This window comes from Marmota flaviventris, chromosome 12 (genome assembly GCF_047511675.1).
Source record: "Marmota flaviventris isolate mMarFla1 chromosome 12, mMarFla1.hap1, whole genome shotgun sequence".
NCBI lineage: Eukaryota > Metazoa > Chordata > Mammalia > Rodentia > Sciuridae > Marmota > Marmota flaviventris.
Window position 1 is genome coordinate 42,387,723 of NC_092509.1, and position 19,052 is coordinate 42,406,774.

General features: G+C 40.6%; 1 protein-coding gene across 2 annotated transcripts in view; it reads left to right on the plus strand.

Moving 5' to 3' along the window:
• Window positions 1–1,974: 1,974 nt before the first annotated feature.
• The window catches only part of Nrp1 (neuropilin 1), a 141,534-nt gene continuing 124,456 nt past the window's right edge, over window positions 1,975–19,052 (plus strand). For both annotated transcript variants that reach the window (XM_027928649.2, XM_027928652.2), the window contains exons 1-2: window positions 1,975–2,544; window positions 5,984–6,158. In XM_027928649.2, coding sequence (XP_027784450.2) covers window positions 2,472–2,544; window positions 5,984–6,158 — 248 coding nt within the window. In that variant the 5' untranslated portion in view covers window positions 1,975–2,471. The remainder of the gene's footprint in view (window positions 2,545–5,983; window positions 6,159–19,052) is intronic.

Consider the following 19,052-nt stretch of genomic DNA (forward strand, 5'->3'; position numbering starts at 1 on the left):
CCGCACAGCTGGAACGGGCGGGGCTGCACCAGGTTAAGCAGGACGGCCAGAAGGCTGTTGTGTGTGCGGGTCGTAACCAGGCGCCCGGGCTTTACTCCGCGGCGCTGGCTCCCCTGGGTCTGTGCTGGGCGCGGCTGGCGTCCCCGCCTTGCTTCCAGTTAGCCCTCCAGCTCCAGGCCAGGGCTGCCCTCTGCCCCTCCACGATCCCTTCCGCTCGCCCGGGGCTTTTGACCCCCGGCCTTTCTATAAGCCCTTCCCACCGCGCCTCCCGGGAGTGAAAGCTGTTGAGGAGGAAAGTGCTGAGGGAAAGGAGGCGCTCGGGGACTGGACAGGCTCGTGGCGCCCAGAGGGCTGAGTCTCCAGCTTTGCAGGTTGGCGGCTGGGTATCAGGGACTCGGGCACTAGAGGAAGAAGGCTCGACCCGCAGCAGATGAGCGGCGAGTGCGAACTCCAAGAGTGCAACTCGGCACCGCCCCGAGCCCTCCAGCACCCTGAAGGGCACGCGTCACCACGCCCAGCCGCGATAGGCGAGAGCCTGCCCAGAGGCCTGCGCGCCTTGGGCGTCCTTTCTCCCTGCATGACCCTAGTTCATCCGCCAAAACCTTTGACCAGTCTCCTTGCCAACATTCCTAAATCTCCTTTGCCAGCTCTTTGCACCAGGTAGGATGTAGGCTCTGCTTTAGAGGTGTGTACATAAACGCCATTTCCCAGAAGACCTATGACCTTTTCACCTCCCCAAAACTCCTTCAGAGGGGGGTCCGTGGGCATTTAGCCCTGTTAGTGCCTGATCAGTGCCCACAACCTGTTTGTTCCCTGAATTATCCTTGCTATTCATATCCGCATACGCCTCCAGCAGCAGTTCCCGGAAAGCCCTCGGGGATGGAACTGGGGGGCGTCCAGCAGCAACGGAGGACGCGCAGCAGTGGGAGGGCGGTGGGCCAGAGCTTTGAGGCCAGCATATGTAATTGCCTGTGGCCGGGAGAAGGCACTGTGAGGGCCCTGTAAAGATCACCTCGCTCTGTCACTCTTCTCCCTCCCTTGGGATGCACAGAAAAGGGCCACCGGATTCCTGATTTCCAATTCCCTGGAGCTCCTGGGCTCTGAAACAAGCAAGGCTGGACAGTGCCTGGCGGCGGCTGCCCCCTAATTAAAAAGTCCAACACCTCCCACCCTCTGACCCAGAGAGAAGAGCTCCAGATCTCGGGGAACAATGAAGTCCGCAGCACGCGGGGGGCACCCGGGCGCTATTGACCCCCAGCCGGGAGCTCGTTGCCGGGCAGGGAGGCAGAGTGAGGCTGAAGCCGGGCTTCGCCCGGCGGGGCGGTCTGACACGGCTTTACGTGGCAGAGACATTGCCTCCGCTCCTTCGCTCATTCCACTCAGTGGTGCATCTCTCGGTCTAACCAGGTTTCTCCTTTTGGCTCTGTAATCCTGACCTGAGGTGGCCAGGGGCGCGGGCTGCTTTCTACCACAAGTCTCAGGTTGGCACGGTGGGGAGTGACAGGGGGTTGGCACCACTCTCCTCACCGCGGAGGCCACGGGCCCGGATTTAGAGTTTCGAGAAGCAGCCGCCACCTCCCGGGCACTCCTCTCTTCACCGCCGCAAGATCCTCGCCTCCCAGAGCTGCCCAGCTCTCTCCCCGCCCCCCGGGGGTTCCAAGCAAGTACGCCAAGGTAGGCCAGCCTGAGGCTGGCAGCGATCTTGATGCCCCTTACTGAAACACACACATCCTCACGCCCTGGGCGCAGACTCCTAGAGCCTTTCTTCCCGTGGAGATCCCTGCAGGGCCTCCAGAGAGACAGACAGACGGACAGGGAAAGCACACCGAGAGAAACTTGTTCCTCCCAGTCTCCTGTCAGGCAATTACTGGCGAGCCTGTGCGGGGAGAGGGGAGGGAGGAAGCGAGGGAAGGGCTCCAGAAGGGGAGGGGGAGGACGGAGGAGTGGGGGAGGCGGGGGTGCAGTTGGTGAAACTCCTCTGTCTCCCGCTCATCTTTTCATTGCTTGCTCCTCTCCTTCCCGCAGACAACCCGGACCTCCCCTGGGCGCCAGCTCCTCGGCTCCAACCGGTCCAGAAACAAACCGGATTTTTTTTTTTTTTTTTCCTTCTGGAAATTGGCTTTGGTGTACGTCGCCCTACCTCCCTCCTTCCTCCCCCTCCCAGCTTTTTTTTTTTTTTTTTTGAGACATGGCCCGGGCAGTGGCTCCTGGAAGAGGAACAAGTGTGGGAAAAGGGAGAGGAAACCGGAGCTAAATGACAGGATGCAGGCGACTTGAGACACAAAAAGAGACGCGTTTCTCTCGAATCAAGGCATTGCCTCGCTGCTTTCCTTTCCCCAAGACGGACTGAGGATTTTACGGCTCTAGGAGGAGTTGGAGCGCTTCGGATTGTTTAGATTCCCCTCTTTGCTGTGTTTTCCCCTGCACGTTCTCGTTCTCCCGCGTTTGCCTGGGGATCCGGCGAAGGGAGGATGGAGAGGGGGCTGCCGCTCCTCTGCGCAGCGCTTGCCCTCGCCCTCGCCCTGACCAGCGCTTTTCGCAACGGTAAGTGACAGGCGGAGGCGCGTGTGACAGCGCGGTGCCCCGGGCTTCCCAGCTGCCCGCGTCCTGCCTGGATTCGGCTTCCCGCCTCAGCTACGCGACTCACGCAGAGCTGCTGCGAGCGTCCAGGAATAACCACCTCCCGGGCGTAGGAAACTTTTATCTGGGCGGAGAAATAAAGAAATAAGATCAGTCGGTTTAGGGCAGGAGGATTCCAGGTCCTCTGGCTCCCTCCTGAACTTGGTTGTTTGGCTGTGGGGGTTTTCCTGCAGAGCTGGAGGTAGGCAGAGCTGCCTACCTTCCCAGATCAGCACACCAATTATCTTAATAATGTTTCCTCCCAAAGGCAATTAAATGAGACTCCTTTCAAAAATCTGATAGCTGTTGAAAGTTAATGAACACTTTTCCCGGAGAACTTCCTGGTTCTCTTTCAGTTTCCTTAAACTGTTTCCTCTGGTGGGCGACTGCAAGAGATAGCGGTTTGTCTTGTCTGTTGCTGGAACTCCCCCGCCTTTGTAAATCGTCCCTGGTCCATCCGCAGTATGAATGAAAGTTACATAGTGTCAATAAAGGAATTTGATATATACAGTGTAAGTCACCAGCATATCTGAAAATCCCCAACCTAGTTGCCGCTTTCACTTCGCTTTTAAAACCACTCACTGTTAAGTAAATGAAAGACTAGGGTATAAGCAGTACCATGTAACCTAAATAATATGTTTTAAAATATGATCTGGTTGTAAGCATGTTCGATTTACACTGCAAAGTAGGTGAGAGAGAGAGAGAGAGCATGAAATATCTTTACAGTAAATCTTCAGCAATTATTATTAACTAATGATCAAATATTTACTTTTGTCTGGCTTAGATTTCAATCAAAGTAATTAGAAGCAAAGAACATCCGCTACTTACTATAGTATATTGTTTTAATAAGAGACTGCAAGTGGAGAGGCTCATAGCAAGAGGAATTTAAATCACATCTTTATGATGGAAGTTAATCTCTCTAATGTGCTTTTTCCTTGAGATTTTGTGATTTAAGCAATAGATTCCCCCTGCACCCAGAGGTAACAAGCAGTGTTCTAATAGATAATAAAAAAGTGAAAGTGGATGGAGCTCAATTTATTAATGAACCTAAGTTGGAGGCATCTTTGTGTAATCTGGCAGGGAAGCAAACACTCAAAAAATTGTGAATGTGGAGTTCGATTTATTAATGAACCTGAGTTCCTAGCATCTTTGTATAATGTGGAGGGAATAAAATAACATTCCCTTCCAACTGAACGAGCTCAATGGTTAAACTTTTAAAATTATAGCAATCTACTCTATATCCTACACAACTCCTGATATTACATTTATAGTGGGGGTGGTTCACAAGATGGATTTGAAAGCTAGCTCAAAGAGATTTTACATTCTGACCTACACACACACACACACACACACACACACTTCTTAATTTCCTTAGCAGAAATCTGGGGAATGCTGAGAATCTGGGCTTCAGTCAGTGAGCTTGACTAGCTAAAGCCATATTGCTCTGCTTGAAGTGACCAGAGCCAGTAAATGCCTCAATAAGTTAGCAGTCCTCCTAAAGCCATGTCCACCTCCTCCGAGTACCAGTGACTGCTAAATTAATTCATTAACCTTATTTAGGACTAATGGTCTACAGTCATTAGAAATTGCTCTTTCTTAATCAACTGTTAGAGAGATTTAACAGAGCCAGGGAGTCTAGCAGTCCACATTATCTTATTACACTGTCACTTTCTCAGAAGTCACAGATTAAAGAGCTCTGGTGTGGTACCAAGTCCACCTAAATGTCTTCTGAAGTGACTCTGTCGAGTGACTAGAAGCAGTGCTGTTTTATGTCACTCTTCTAACAGATGCCAGACACTGCCATGATGTTTGTACAGAGCTGGAGGAGACTTAATGAGACAGGTTCACTTTCCAAGTTTTCTGCACATTTAAAATAATGCACGAGTCTCAGTAGAATCACGTAACAGAGTCCAGTATGATCATTAGCTGAGATTCTGAATGCCAGTTGCAACATCATTTCTTCTTGGCAAACCTAAAGCTTTTAAAAGCCAATGCAAAGGAAACCAGTATAAGACTATCCCCAATCTAAGAAACAAAGTCAGAAACATCTAGCAAATGAAGAAAACAATATAATTTATATTGTCTTCTTTTTAATTTATGGGAAATGACTTCTGTAATGCATGTAGCTTTATGCATTTTTGATGTGCACTTCATCTTTCATTTCCATTTGACCTGGTTTTCCTGTAATAAAATTCTGTAGATTTATAAATTCATGCTGAGAGCAAAGAATGCCATTCTCTTTCCACAGGGAATCTATTAGATGCAATATTAAAATCTATATATACCATTACTGAATATTTGTGATTGATAGGCTTATATATTTCACTGCTTTCATACCTGTTCCTCTTACATAGTTTATGCACCAAATTTTTATTGCTTAAAATTAAGCATCAATAAATGTGGCAGCATTCCAGGCCGAGGCTCTCCAGTATGAAATTCATCATAAAAAGTGACAATAGGGATCTACGCTGAACAATAAACCAACCCAGAGACTGGTTTATTTGGCTCTCAGTGAATCACTTCAGCATTTTTTTTTTTTTAAATGAGGACTCAAAACTAGTTAGCTCACCTTTTCCAGAAATGAGAATGTGGCTCACTCTATGTGAGCCACAGACATCAGTGTGGTGGGGATTTTTTCCTCCTCCAACATTTAGGTAATTAGAATTAATGCTTTGTGGCTATTTATTTTTCTTTCTGCCCCATTGCTTTGATCTGGCCTCCAAGCCTGAGCAACTTGGAGAAGTAAAGCAGAATTATTTCTGCTTCACCAACTATACTTTGTTCTCTGTTGATTTGGATCTCAGGAGGAGAGATAACTCAAAATCACTCAGATTTATGGGCAGATAAAACAACAACAAAAAGGGGTTTGGCTTTAAGCCAATCAAAGTCTTGGAGGACAATCCCCACTGATCAATGACATAGACCAGGCTTATCATCAAAAAGCAACACAAGGGGTCGAACAGCTTCTTTTAGTCACCTTCCACTTAGAACTTGCTACTTAATGTGATTACACTTCTTGGGGGATAATTAGGTCTAGCAGAAGCTCCCAGGGGACCATGTTAACATCAATTGAGGGGATTTAATGTTTTTAATGCTAGAAGACCTTTTTCTTGGGCAGAAACTTTGGGGGTGGAGAGAGTATTCTCAAATCTCAATTTGCTTCTGCTGGAGCCAACCTCCCTGAGATCAAAGAGTGTTCCTTAGTGGAGTGTTGCTCTCAGGGCCACCTGAGGACTTGTGGGGACTTCTTGGAGTTCCCTTGAAAAAGTTATGGAATGTTTATTAACTGTTAATGTATATATAAAACTAAAATACCTAACTGATTGTCAGGGAGAGCTCTACTAAAATGTTATATTTATTACAGATAAATGTGGCGGTACTATAAAAATTGAAAGCCCGGGGTACCTTACATCTCCCGGTTATCCTCATTCTTATCACCCGAGTGAAAAATGTGAATGGCTGATTCAGGCACCGGACCAATACCAGAGAATTATGATCAACTTCAACCCTCACTTCGATTTGGAGGACAGAGACTGCAAGTGAGTGAAAACGTGTTTGAACAGGGCACCACAGCGCCATCTAGTGGTCTTGCATGTCCACGGGGGAAATCCTGTGCAGTAAAATGTAGGATATAAATGGATCCAGAAGGGATTCCAATCTAGGCCAGATCATTTGTCTATGGTATAGAAACTAAATTACGTTTCTGAGTTCCTAAAACTAGAAAGATGATGTTTAAACGTCTAATCGCTCATACTATTTCCTGTTAACACTTTTGTTTTTGGAAATCTTTTAAGAAATGTGTATGTGTGGATCTTTTCTTTCTGGAAAGGACTTGGAGAACTAGAAAGCCAAACTTCTGCTTACATTTTTATTAAACATCATGGGTCACAGAACACATTATCCACAGATGGTGGGGGTTGCATATTTTTAAAACGAATTTGTGACACTTGATACAATGTAAGAACTGTATTTTCTTATTGAATTTGATATGGAAAAAAGCAAATTGTCATTGAATCAAAGTCAAAGTGTATAGGATCAATAAAATGAGGGTTTTTAAAAAATGGTAGATTAATGACTGAAAGACTTCATGAAAAATGCTAGAAAATAATTAAGGTACATTGAATATAATGAGAACCCAAATATACCTATTTTTCATCTATTATCCTCTCTCCTTCTATTGTTAAATTACTAAGCATCACTTTGTCATATTTTGCTATTACAAATACACTTTTCTATAGAGAAGCCCAAATTATACTTTTTCACTTTATTTGAAAATACTAGTGTGTTGATGTTGCTTTCCACAGTATGGAAATTATGTTTTCACATTGCATGTGTAAGTCCACTCAGATCCATTTTTGCTAGTCTCTCTTGTTGTTCAGCACACCAGCTGTCCATCTTGTCCATGTAATTCCATTCTGCTACACTAAACATGGTGTAGTCCCCAGAAACTTGAACCTGCATAGCGATATTATGAAGTTTATATGTGTATATATGAGCAGTATTATCAGAGGAAAATAATTTCTTTAAATCTCAGTTCTAAAATATTCCTCATGGACTTGTTTTTGCAAGTTTTAAAATGGGTCACTTTGATTTAATCATATAACAGTGTCTATAAGCTACTACTTCATTGAACACAAACATTATCATGGAGGCATATTCATTATTAAAATATTCTATCTGCACATACTTCATTTTAGGAAAGAATAGAATAATGTGAAAATATTCCCACCTGTAGGAAGTATCCAGCAATCTGTTGAGTTGGTAGAGTAAACTCTCTGTAGTCAAGGAAATTAGGTCATCTGGTTAATTCAACAATTTGGTGTCTGGAGAATTAGTATACAAGCATAGACTGATAATCGGTTTCTAAATAATCAGCATATATTACAATGCAATAAAATTATGCTGATTCCAATTTAATCTTTATTCTGTGATTCAAAAATGCTTCTGGGCCTAGTGTTGATTTTTCAATTTTGTGTGGAAATTGCCATTAATAGAGTGTTCCAATGACTACTAGGAAACAGGGGGTCCGTCGTATTTTCTTTTTCTTTTCCACAAATTCTGTGTGTGTATGTGTATGTTGCTTGAGATTGAACCCAGGGCCTCACACATGTTAGGAAAGCACTCTACCACTGAATTATACCCCTTTGTCAACCGCATATACAACCTGGAGACTTGTCTTCTATTTTAATTAATTAATTTTTGCTTTTTGACAATGCTTTAACTGCTACAGGAGATATTTTTAAGAAATTCTGGTAAAACATATTTTTAAGAAAATTGGGTAAAGCCAAAAAAAATGAGGTGCTACTAGATTTCAATAAACTTATGTTTACTAATTCCTACTCAAGAAATTATGGCCATGTATATGTGTAATAGTATAATAAAGAATTTTAAATAATCACTAGTTATAAGCAGTGGTGTGCTGGTAAATGTTTAGCACTTGGCTCTTGGAAAGAGTTGACTCAAATTCTGAGTTATAACATTTGCTTCTTTCCATGGTCTAAATTCCCACCATGTGAACTCCTCATGTGATGTCATCATACACACACTTGAAAAGAGACATTCACAACTGGTTCTCGTGACCTAGTGCAAACCAGGTCCAGCACATAACTGGGATAGAAGTTATAGAAGGCAAGCCAGTTGCATGAGTTAATTATGTAAAGTGCTTACAACAGTGTCTGGTGCACAGTAAACCATAAATCATGATTTGTCATATGGGACAGGAGAGGGTGGGATTGGAGGATCATTGTTTTCATTTTAAAGATAACATAAAGGATGATGGTAATTTATAGAAAGACAATTTTAATGATATCAACAAGGTTTTAGAGAATGTAACATAACTAAGAAGATTGTTTCTATAACAATCGAATGATGATGAGGTTTGCTTTGTGTTTTGTTTTTTTGCGAGGTTTTATTTGTTTGCTTGCTGTGGAGTAGAGTGGTTTCTTAGTCGTCCTAACTGAGGCTCTGCTTTCTGTGAAGCTGCCATCTCCTGGCCAGGGGTGAAAGATGGATACATTTAGTCTGATGAAGTCAATAGAGATTATGCTCATGGAAAATGTTTTGTGTCATATTTTGAAGTATAACTACCTGATCTTTTTAGTCAAGAAAAATTCCAAGAGGATATAGGAAGACTGACTTTAGGCATCACCTCCACTGTCTTTCCAAGCGGATCCACATGACTCCTGGTCATTGTTGAGGTTGCAGTTGAGATTCTTCAAATGTGGCCCCAAACTTACCTCCTTTTGTAAGACTGTGAGAAGTATCACAGCTTTCAAATTTACAGGTGATTAAAATTCCATAGAAAAAATGAAAATAACAGAACCTCTTTAAGTGACAAGTTTATAGAGTCCAGTGTTTATTTTAGATGCCACAAAACATAGCCTTTGTTTTCCCCTTTTATTTTATTGGGGTGTTTTGTTGTTTTTGATTTGGAATTTGTTTGTAGTGTAAATTAGGTGATTTACAAAAATAAATGCGCAGTGACACAAAACTTGACTCAGTATATCACATTTAGAGAGCCACATTTAGAGAGCTGGTAAGCTTTTAGTTACCACTCCTATTAAGAAGAAGCTGTTTATCTTATTTGAGATGTTTAATATTTTACCCTGTTGCAGCTACAGTATATGTCTAATAGTAGCAGAGAGTACTTGCAGTACTGATGTCACTACTTTACTGGTAGGATAAAATGAAGTAACAGATACAAAAATTCTTTGAAAAGTGAAAAGCCGTCCACCAAATCAGTTTTCATCATTACTATGATGTCTTTAACAACTTGGTTATTGTTAGAGCATTTGCAAATGTGAAACTAAGCATATGTCAAGCTGAATATATTGATCCATTAATGGGATGATTGCCATAGAATACACTCTTCATTTTCTCTTGAAATTGTCAGTATTTGTTCAGTCAACTTTCACTGTGAGAAAGCTCAAGAAATCAATTTCTTAGCACATTTCCTTATTGAGAAACATCCTTGAGATACAAATAAGTGATTTTCTTTCCCAGGGTATAGAATGGCTAACATTATTAAATAGACTAGCTGAATAGTTCTGGAAGAAAAATATTTTTATTTAAAAATTTATTGTTTGGGTTATAATTATGAAAAGAAATCTTTTCGTGACTTCAACAGTATAGTGTATAGTTAGAGTTTTTCATGTGAATAGTGTTAAGACCAACCCAGTTCATAGGTAAACTATAAGCCCTACTTTACAAAATGAGTGTTAAATGTTCATGGTGGCTATGAAGGTGGGACATTTCCTCAGCGGAAGTAAACGTGTGAGTTATGTAGGATAGTTTGAAAATACAACAGTTGGTGTTGATGCCACCACTTAATCAGGCTCATCCTAAATAAACATCAAAACCATGATAATGTGACCCCTTCAGTTTTTTTATTGAACAAGGTGTGCTGTTAGTCAATCAATCAGTAGAACAACAGAGCATCTGTCCACAGGGCCAAACTAGGGTGAGGATTTCTATAGATATTGTTTTGTTGACGTACAAGAAAGCACTAGAGAATGTTCAGGGAAGACATGGATGATTTCTGTTTTTTGTATCAGCAAAATCCTGCATGCTCGTGAAGTGTGAAAGTACTGTGATAAGTCCAAAAGAAAGAAAAATGCGGAACAATTGAGTGTTTCTCAGAAAGAAATATTCATGGTACACTGTAGATGGCTTCCAGTATTTACATGGAACTCGTTAGCCCTTACTTCACTAAAGTTTTCTTCAGTGGTGAGGCAGACATCTTGATTCTCATAAAACTTTATATCTGTATAATAAACAAGAATGTCATTGATACAGTAGTTAGAATTTATGAAACTTTTCCGGTTTCCCAGCCATGCAAACTATCAGCATGATAATTTATAATGGTTTGTGACAAATACTGCTGAGCAAAGAGGTGTGTGGTTACATTCAGATCATATGTCGTCATCTGGGGAGCAATAAAAATTTCACAGACATTGGGTTAAAAACATTAAGAAAATGAATGTGAAGCTCCAAAAATTTTTTTTTAAAAAAAGTCAAAAAAGGTAAGTAAAAAAACTTAATAATGTTTTTTTAAAATAACCTAAAAATAACCATTATTATGTTTTTTTTTCTATCGACAAGACTCTGACTTCAATGTGATTTGACAGTGTTAGTTAATAGCATAGTGTAGATGCTTTTCTTTCCATAATTTAAGATTTATAATCTCATCTTTGTGTAGACCAATAATAGATGTGTTTTTCTTAATTCAGCGTATTCAAAGGAAGATTTCACTCTTGTAACTTCAAATGAAGTCTAATCACAGATAAATTATAATTAAATAGAGATGATAGTCAAGTTTGGGAATTTTATCAAAATAAATCACACATTGTTTCTTAATGCTACTTTTCAAATTGCCTAAATTATCACAAACATTAAAATACTACTAATCTTCTTCATTTTCATGGAATATAAAGCCACTGAATGAAAATTAATCTGCCGTTAGTTTCTCAAATCTGATTATTCCTTCAAGTTTCATTTTACAATGGTCACATAGTTATTTAATTGGTCATTTTGAGGCTACGCATTCCTTTTTGTTGTTGTTTCTTTGAGTAATATTTTCTAATTTGACCCTTTCTCCCCCTTCTTTTGTTCGGCATGAGGATTTTTGTACTACTTTTATTTTTTAGATGTTGCATTAAAATACTGTTTATCTTGATTTTTGAAGTTTTTGGATTTTGTGTTGAAGGCAAGCGTCTCATTTTAGTCTTATATTTTAGAGCATCACTTAGAATTTTTCTAAAAAAACTCTTTGTTTTATGGCAAACATTGGGTAGTTTAAGACAAAATATTTCTTCATTTTCTATATAAAATGTAGAAGTGCATATACTTATGATTAAAGTATAATATATTTAGAAAAAAAAATATATATATATATAAAATATACAACCTAAATGTACAAGTTGATATAAAATTGAAAGGTAAGCAAATGCATGTAACCAATACAGAAGCAAACTTTTCCATCTTCCAAAAAAACCAGGGGAGACTACTTTAGTCACTAACCTTTACCCTTCGGGGCAAGCCTAACTTGTGTGATTGCATTTGTATGAATTTCAAAATTGAACAAAACTCAACCATAGTCTTAGGAGTCTGTGTGTGCTATGCTCTGAATGGAAACTGTGACTTTTTTTTTTTTTTTTGAGTTGAAAAGAAAAACATATACTGTTCCCCTTCTGACAAAAGAGCAGAGTCCTACTGACGCATTTTCTAATTCATTTCAGTGGCTACTGTAGGAATACCTTGTGTTTGTTTCATATACCACCGTTATGTTTAAACAGACAAAATGTTTTACCTGCTTTATATGCAAGGCAAATCCAGAAAACTCTTTCCTTATATTTTTCCTCATCTTTTCATTCCTGGTTTTGATCTTGAAAGACTTTGCTCTGTGGACAAGCTAGGGGTGCTATCACCAAGCTCAATTCAATTGAACAAGTATTGGGTGGGTAAGAATAAACTCTTCTGGATAACTGCTGGCCAGTGTCTTACCACTTGCAGCATCCTTGGTTATTACTCAAGCAGATTATTATCTACTTTCTTCCTTTGGATTTTTTTCATTAGCACTGATTTAATTTGAACAGAACCCTATGTGTTTAATAAAACTATTTTTTTTGTTATTCTTTAGTCTAAGTAGTCACATTTGATCATGATAAATTTTGAGTGTGACAAGGTCACTCTGTCTTAGGCATTTCTGTAATTTAAATGAAGCAACCTTTATGAGAAGCTAAAAGGAGAAGGTTATTTGATATTTTATCAAATTGAATCAACATGTGTATGACATTTCAAACCAGACTTCTTTTGAGGGTGCAGGTACTTAAGAATTGATCCAAGTGAGACATATGCCTTCAGCTGACATGCATATTCTCAGCTCCTTTCTTTCCAGCATAAAACTTAATATTCATGGGCATGATAACAGGCTTCAGCAAGAAGCACACACACCAACTCATACGTCCATGTAGAGGAGGCTAAAAAATAAACTTAACTAATTGCACTCGAAGTATCCATCAAGCCTGATAATTAAGCACCCCACTCCCCCAAAAAAAGACAAAATCAGTGTTCAGATCAGGTTCCAAATGTCCCTTAATTGGATGTTTGTAATCAATCCTGATTGTAAGAATCAGTGATTTGGCAGTATGTAGCACTTCAAAGAAAGGTTTGTCCTGCTATTCTGTGTTTGATTAGCGTGTGTCTAATATCTAGGTCAATAACTACTGTCTTATGATTGAAATAATCCAGAGTCTTTGCAGATAGTTTAGGAAATGGAGTGCATTTGTTCAGAACTCTACTAAATTCTAGGATGAGCAGATGAAAAATCAACCAACTTCTGGCTTCTGTCCATTCAGTTGCTTAAAGAGGTTCAAGTTCAGTGGGGAGAACTTTTGCCTTACAACATGTTTTTCCTACTTCTCAAGCCTAAGTCTGTATCACTGTATCTTATTTGGTCATTGTGGTTTTATTCCCCTTTAATTTAAATAATTATAGAATGTTTGGAAAGGAATGATGTTGAAGGGTTCTTACCACTGGGTCCTCAATATGTGCCCACCATGGTGCTAAGCACAGGGGCACATGATATCACTTAATCTTCCTGTCATACCTATGTTAGTGATGACAGCCCTGAGGTTTGAAAAACTTAAATGCCCAAGTTCTCACCTTCTGAACCTTTCCACCTTTGTGGCCAAAGACATACTTGGAATGTGCCTTTTGAATGAGAGAATTTTCATGAAACGTTGCTGGCTTATTTTTTTATTCAAATAGCCATCTTCCTCCACGAACTACCTCACATGAAAATTTAAACATAAACCAGCCACTTCTGAGGGAGAACTTAATTATTCAACTTTTGGTTCAGATTCAGTAAGCCCTTGTGTAAATGGTGCACAAAAATTTCCAACCAATTGGTGGTGATTTTCCACTCAATCAAAATTTGCATTAACTTAGAAATGGAAATCCCAGGTGAGAAATATCTAAATTCTGGTCCCTCTGGTTGATGGAGCTTGAAAACACAAAGCACATATAAATACGCTATTTATTTAAAACCTGACAACCAAGGAGCACATGGGTTGAATTTATACAACTGGTTAAAAGGACATATGAGATGCCAGCTGCATCCAGCACTTAGTTCCAGACCCAGAAGTAAGGTGTATTCCCTTCCAAGTGCTGCTCATTTTCTTAATCTAAGGAAAGTATAGCTTCCTTATTCCCCAAATTTTAATGCTGGTACTCTCTGCTGTGGTTCTGTAAGGGTTAAGAGGGAATGTTCGCTCAGGCACTGGGTTCCTATGAGAGACAGAGGAGTGTTTTTTGAGAAAAAACAGATGCTGCGAAGTATTTTGTTTTTATCTGGGTAGATACTTTGTACAAGCAGCCAGGCCAGGTTGGAGGTGATTACTTGTAGCTTCTGTGATGGACTGGCATGTCACCAAGACAGCTTCCAGTCCCAGCCTGAAAGAGGATGCTAAATGTCTCATTATTCAAGTTCTTGAATTTCTTTAGAATAGACTGTGATGGCAAAGGCCAATCTAGTCACAATTCCAAATCCTTGTCTGATTCTCCAACCAGTAGATACTATGTGCAAGGCAGCTATTATGCAGGATACAAGCTAACTGGGAAATAATGTGGAAAAAAATAAGATGTGAGTAAATATTTTAGTGTGATGAAATAAATGTAAACATTTTTAAAGCATGAAACTCCCCAAAATAAAGAAAGAATATAATTTTAATGCTAAAATAAAAGGCCCCCACATACTCCACAAGCTTGGTAGCATTTAAGCTCACTTGGTCTTGTAAGGAGTTGTGTTGGTTTTAGATGGATAAATTAGATTGATATTTTACCTTTTTAAAAAAAGATCTTTCAGTACTGGGAATTGAACACAGGATCTCACTCAGGCTAGGCAAGTGCTCTACCATGGGGCTATATTTCCAGTTGTTTTTAAGATTTTATTTTGAGAAAGGGTATAAGTTGCCCAGATTTATATCAAACTTACAATCCTCCTGCCTCAGCCTCCCGGTAGCTGGGGTTCCAGGAAGCTGCTGTTACTCTTTTCTCTTTATTATCTTAGTTCATCCTTGTCTATCCATTCTTGAATAAATTAGAAAGTATACGCTTATTTGTTAAATGTTGTTATAGAAAAGATAATTAAAATAAAAGAAAATTAAAATTTCCGATTGATCCACTCTTTTGGAAAAATGGCAGCCAGTAAAAATGACAAATACCAATTAATTTGATGGTATGCATCCCCCTCCCCCATAACACTGTATTTGCACAACTGGACTAACACCCATCTCCGGAGGTTCTCCATTCTAACTGTACCCGGTAAGCATTTGTTTCCTCATTGGTAGAACTCCACAAAGACAGTAGCTATGTTTTCTGTATGTCTCCACCCTTCACAATCCCAACAGAATGCTTTGCACACACTAGGCACCAGTGTAATTCAACTAAACAACTGGCACTTTCTATTGACATAGAAACCTGGTATATGAAGAGTAGAAGTGAAAAAAAAAATCCACATATTTCACTGAGAAGAGTCTGTGGTTCACAGTAGGCAATATGGAAAAGAGATCAGTAAAGTTCCACAGAAAGGATTAAAGGGGAAATTTTGGTAACTGCTCAAGGGCTGAGTGACACTCTTTCAGATAGGACTTATGGAGGCTGCTCCCTGGACCTAAAGGCAGTAGCTGCATTTCTGCATCCAGAAAAATCTGGTCACATCCATCCCTAGCAGCTTCTTTCCTTCCACAGTGGGTAGCTCAGAATTGTATTTTCACTAAGGGGTTCACTAAGTAGGCTGAGAGAAGGTTGAGGGTTTTGTTTTGTTTTGCTTTTTTAATCACTGATTAAAATTCCGCCCCACCACCCACAGGAAAAGTTTTGCATTTTCCTTACCCTTTATTCCAATGCCAATTTCTTTGTCCATGAGGCTGGGAACACAGCTGATTAATAATTAGGATGTATTGGTTCAGTCCTCCACGGCACACCTGCCTTTCCTACTGTCCTAGCATCATATTTGATGTGTGTGCTAGTTCATTAACGCGAGCTGGGGATTCCTGATTATCAGGGGACTGTGTTCCCGGCTCCCTAGGAAAACGTGTTCTGGTGAAAATTAGGGACAAGGGTTATAATTGCACCTCTGCCATTCATTCCCATCTGTGAGACAGGAGATAGGTCATATGGACTAGGTCACAATTATATGAATGGCATAATTATGGCATAGTTAATGCTGCCACTCTGAGAAAGTCAACAAGTGCAGCTTGGCAAGGTGACACAAAGACCAGGATGCCTACTTCAAGGTTGGCGGAGAGACACTACCTGAATGCAGCTTTTATTTCACCTTTTCTCCTTCTTTCTTTTTGAAGCAGTGCTGCTTTTCTTGTCCTGCCTGTCTCAGTAATTCAGTGTTGCTGAGATGCTGTAGGTGGAAGTGTCTTATGAATACAAGACAAATAAGTGAAACAAAGCCTAGGTATCACAGGAAGTGCATCCTCAGGGTTTGTTCCTTAAAATAAATTTAGACTGTAAACAATAACATCTGCATCCTCAGGAGTAGACACAAATATTTCAAAAGCACCATACATGCCCACAGTAAAGATAGCATCTAATGCTCAGCATGTGTTCAACCAACCAGCATTTCTGAATGTCCTTGCAATGAGTTGACTGTGTTATAATCACCATCTTCTAAAAATCTGGATGGGTGGAGTTTCTGGAAATCTCATGGAAGATACTATCTCAGTGTCACAGACTTGATGGTAATAGCATGAATGACTTTAAGAAAAAATCATTCTTTTCCCATGTACTTGTAAATATGCTCAGCACACTCCGAAAGTAAACCAGCCTGTGCTTGAACAGCAAAGCCGTAGCCAATAGCATGGTGGTTACTCCAGAGGAAGATCAGTCTAAGTAGTATAACCAAATAGCAGCATTATGTTCGTTTCCAAGAAAGGGGAAACACATGGATTTTTGTAGCATCCATTCATTGGGAAAGGCAACTGGGAAATAAGTATTTTTAAACTGATAGTACATAACATTCTATCCCTTTCCCTCTTCTTTTTTGTATCTCAAGGTCTTCTTATCTCTTTCTCCCATTTCTGGGTATGACAGACTGGACAACAGTGGTAGGGGGAATTCCCAGTGGTGACGAGCACGTTTTCAGGAAGGACCTTGGAATTATAACAGAGAAGAGATTACTATTTTAGTCCCTTCTCCCTGTTTCACCCTCATGAATAACCTTTGATGACATCAATGATGTCTGCAGCCCTTCAGAAGTACTCTGAGCTCTGTTTTCATTTGATGACTACAGGTGTGCCTGGGATATCCAGCAGAAGGGATTTGTTTTCCTTTTGGGGGAACCATTGTGGGCCTCCATGGGTCAAATGGATTCTGTAGGTCTTTCTTGTTCATGAGGAAAAGAATTCCTCCTTTGGCATTGTTAACCCTGCAATAAGTATTTCATCTCTCTCTCTTTCCTCTCACTGCCAAGAGTATCCTTATGGTGCTCCAAACCATTGGCCATAACTTGGCCCTCATTTCTTCAGCATTTGTGCAACTCTGTGCATAGCAGGCTGTTTGCCATCTATCAGAATCGCTGCTCCCCTACATCTCACAACATTGCACTTTCCCCCATCTCTCTGACTGCTTTTCTTTTACTTCTGCTTCTCTTCCAACACCAAAATACAGGATTTCCCAAGATTTTGCCTTTGCCCTGAATTTCTCCTCCTTGAATAACCTTTTTGATCTTAGTCTCTTGGCTTAGATAACACCTGAAATTTCTGGCCAGCCCCATATCTGACCTAATGGTTGGACTCAAATTTCCAAATACTTTATGGATGATGTGGACTACCTAAATGATCGACCACATCTACAACTGAAAACAGTCACACTTTGCAGCTGCCCTTGCAAATGTTTTTCTCTTTTGCTTTTTCTCTTATTGATTCTTTCATTTCCTACTTATCTGAATTTGGGACTCTGGAACGTCTCCTGATTCCTGTTTGTCCCCACAATAGTCAGTTTAAAGGCCTTTAAATTGCATATCGGCAATCTTTCTCCTGCCTTTTCTGTTCCATTTCTGCTGTAACCATCTGAATTTGAATGCGTCCTAGTCTGTCTCTGGTACTATTGCATCAGCTTCCTCAAAGGGCTTTTTCTTCCTTGTCCTCTGCTTAGAAACAGCCAGGGCCCCACACTTTGTCTTACATTAGCCTTCGCTTCTCAGTCTTCCCCATGGTAGCTCCCACCTGTCTCTCTGGCCTTATTTCCTGGGGTTTCCCTGGGTCCCTGTGCTTTCAAACAGTCATCCTGTAGCTCTTCACACTCACCTATGTTTTTCCAAGGCTTAGACTGGTTTCTTCACAGGTATTTAAAGGCTATATGCCCTTTTTTTCAATAGAATGGAATGGAACTAGGATGGTGCGCCGCAGTGTTTTGGCAGGGAGACACAGGTGTGTAGCAACGTTTTGAGGGGGAGACACAGGTGTATAAAGGGCCACACACCTATGTTTCCCTGTCAGTGTTGCACAACATCCTAGTTCCATCTGAAATAATGCTTTCTTTCTAAAGCCATTTTTTAATTTTCTTGGGTAGGAAAGTAAGATTTTTATTTTGCCTTTAAAAACCTCTATTTCTGAAAGCCTGAATTTCTATCTATGAGTAACTAGTTAAATTTCCAAAACTTTCCATGCAAAGGTAGTGCTTAACTGAGAGCTTTTCTTTCTCTCACAGTTATCTCCATAATCTGTTTTGGAGTTAAAGAGATAAAATGTATTGACATTGTAAGCACATACCTTGATTGCTGAGTATTTTTTGACATCCCCACAACTCTTGGAACTTTGTGTCACAATCCTATAAACTCGGTCTATTGTATATTCATATCTGGGCTCACATCCAAACCACCTTTACATAAATTTAACACAAATAAAATTGAGAGCCTTCTTCCGTTCCAGCTGGCAACCTCAGTCAATGCACATGTGAACTTTGGAGCAGGCTTGCCAGAGAAGATGTACAAAGTGACCTTCTCTGTTAGAAAAGGTAGCCTGGGCTGTATTTCTTGCAGAAAGGTGTAAATATGTCAATTCATACCACCAGGAAAATACCAAGACTCATGTCCTAGGGAAAGATTCTATCCAGAGACGTGGTGACTTAGCTTGTCCCGGGTGGCTGGAGTGGGGTGTCTGAAGTGGACAGCAGTGGGGTTCATCTGCCCACCTGACTGATGCCCTTCCCACCGCAGCATGTCCTAAGGCCATGAGATACTGCAGGTGGTGTCAGCCCAGGAGGAAGACGTGAAGCATTGGCACATGCACCATCACAACTACAAGAGCGAGTAATCTTGTCACTATAGTATTTTTATCTCACTCACTGGCTCCCCCAGGTCTTTCTCTCACACGTAGTTTTCTGGAATATTTCCAGATATTTCTGTTAGACTCAAACAACAA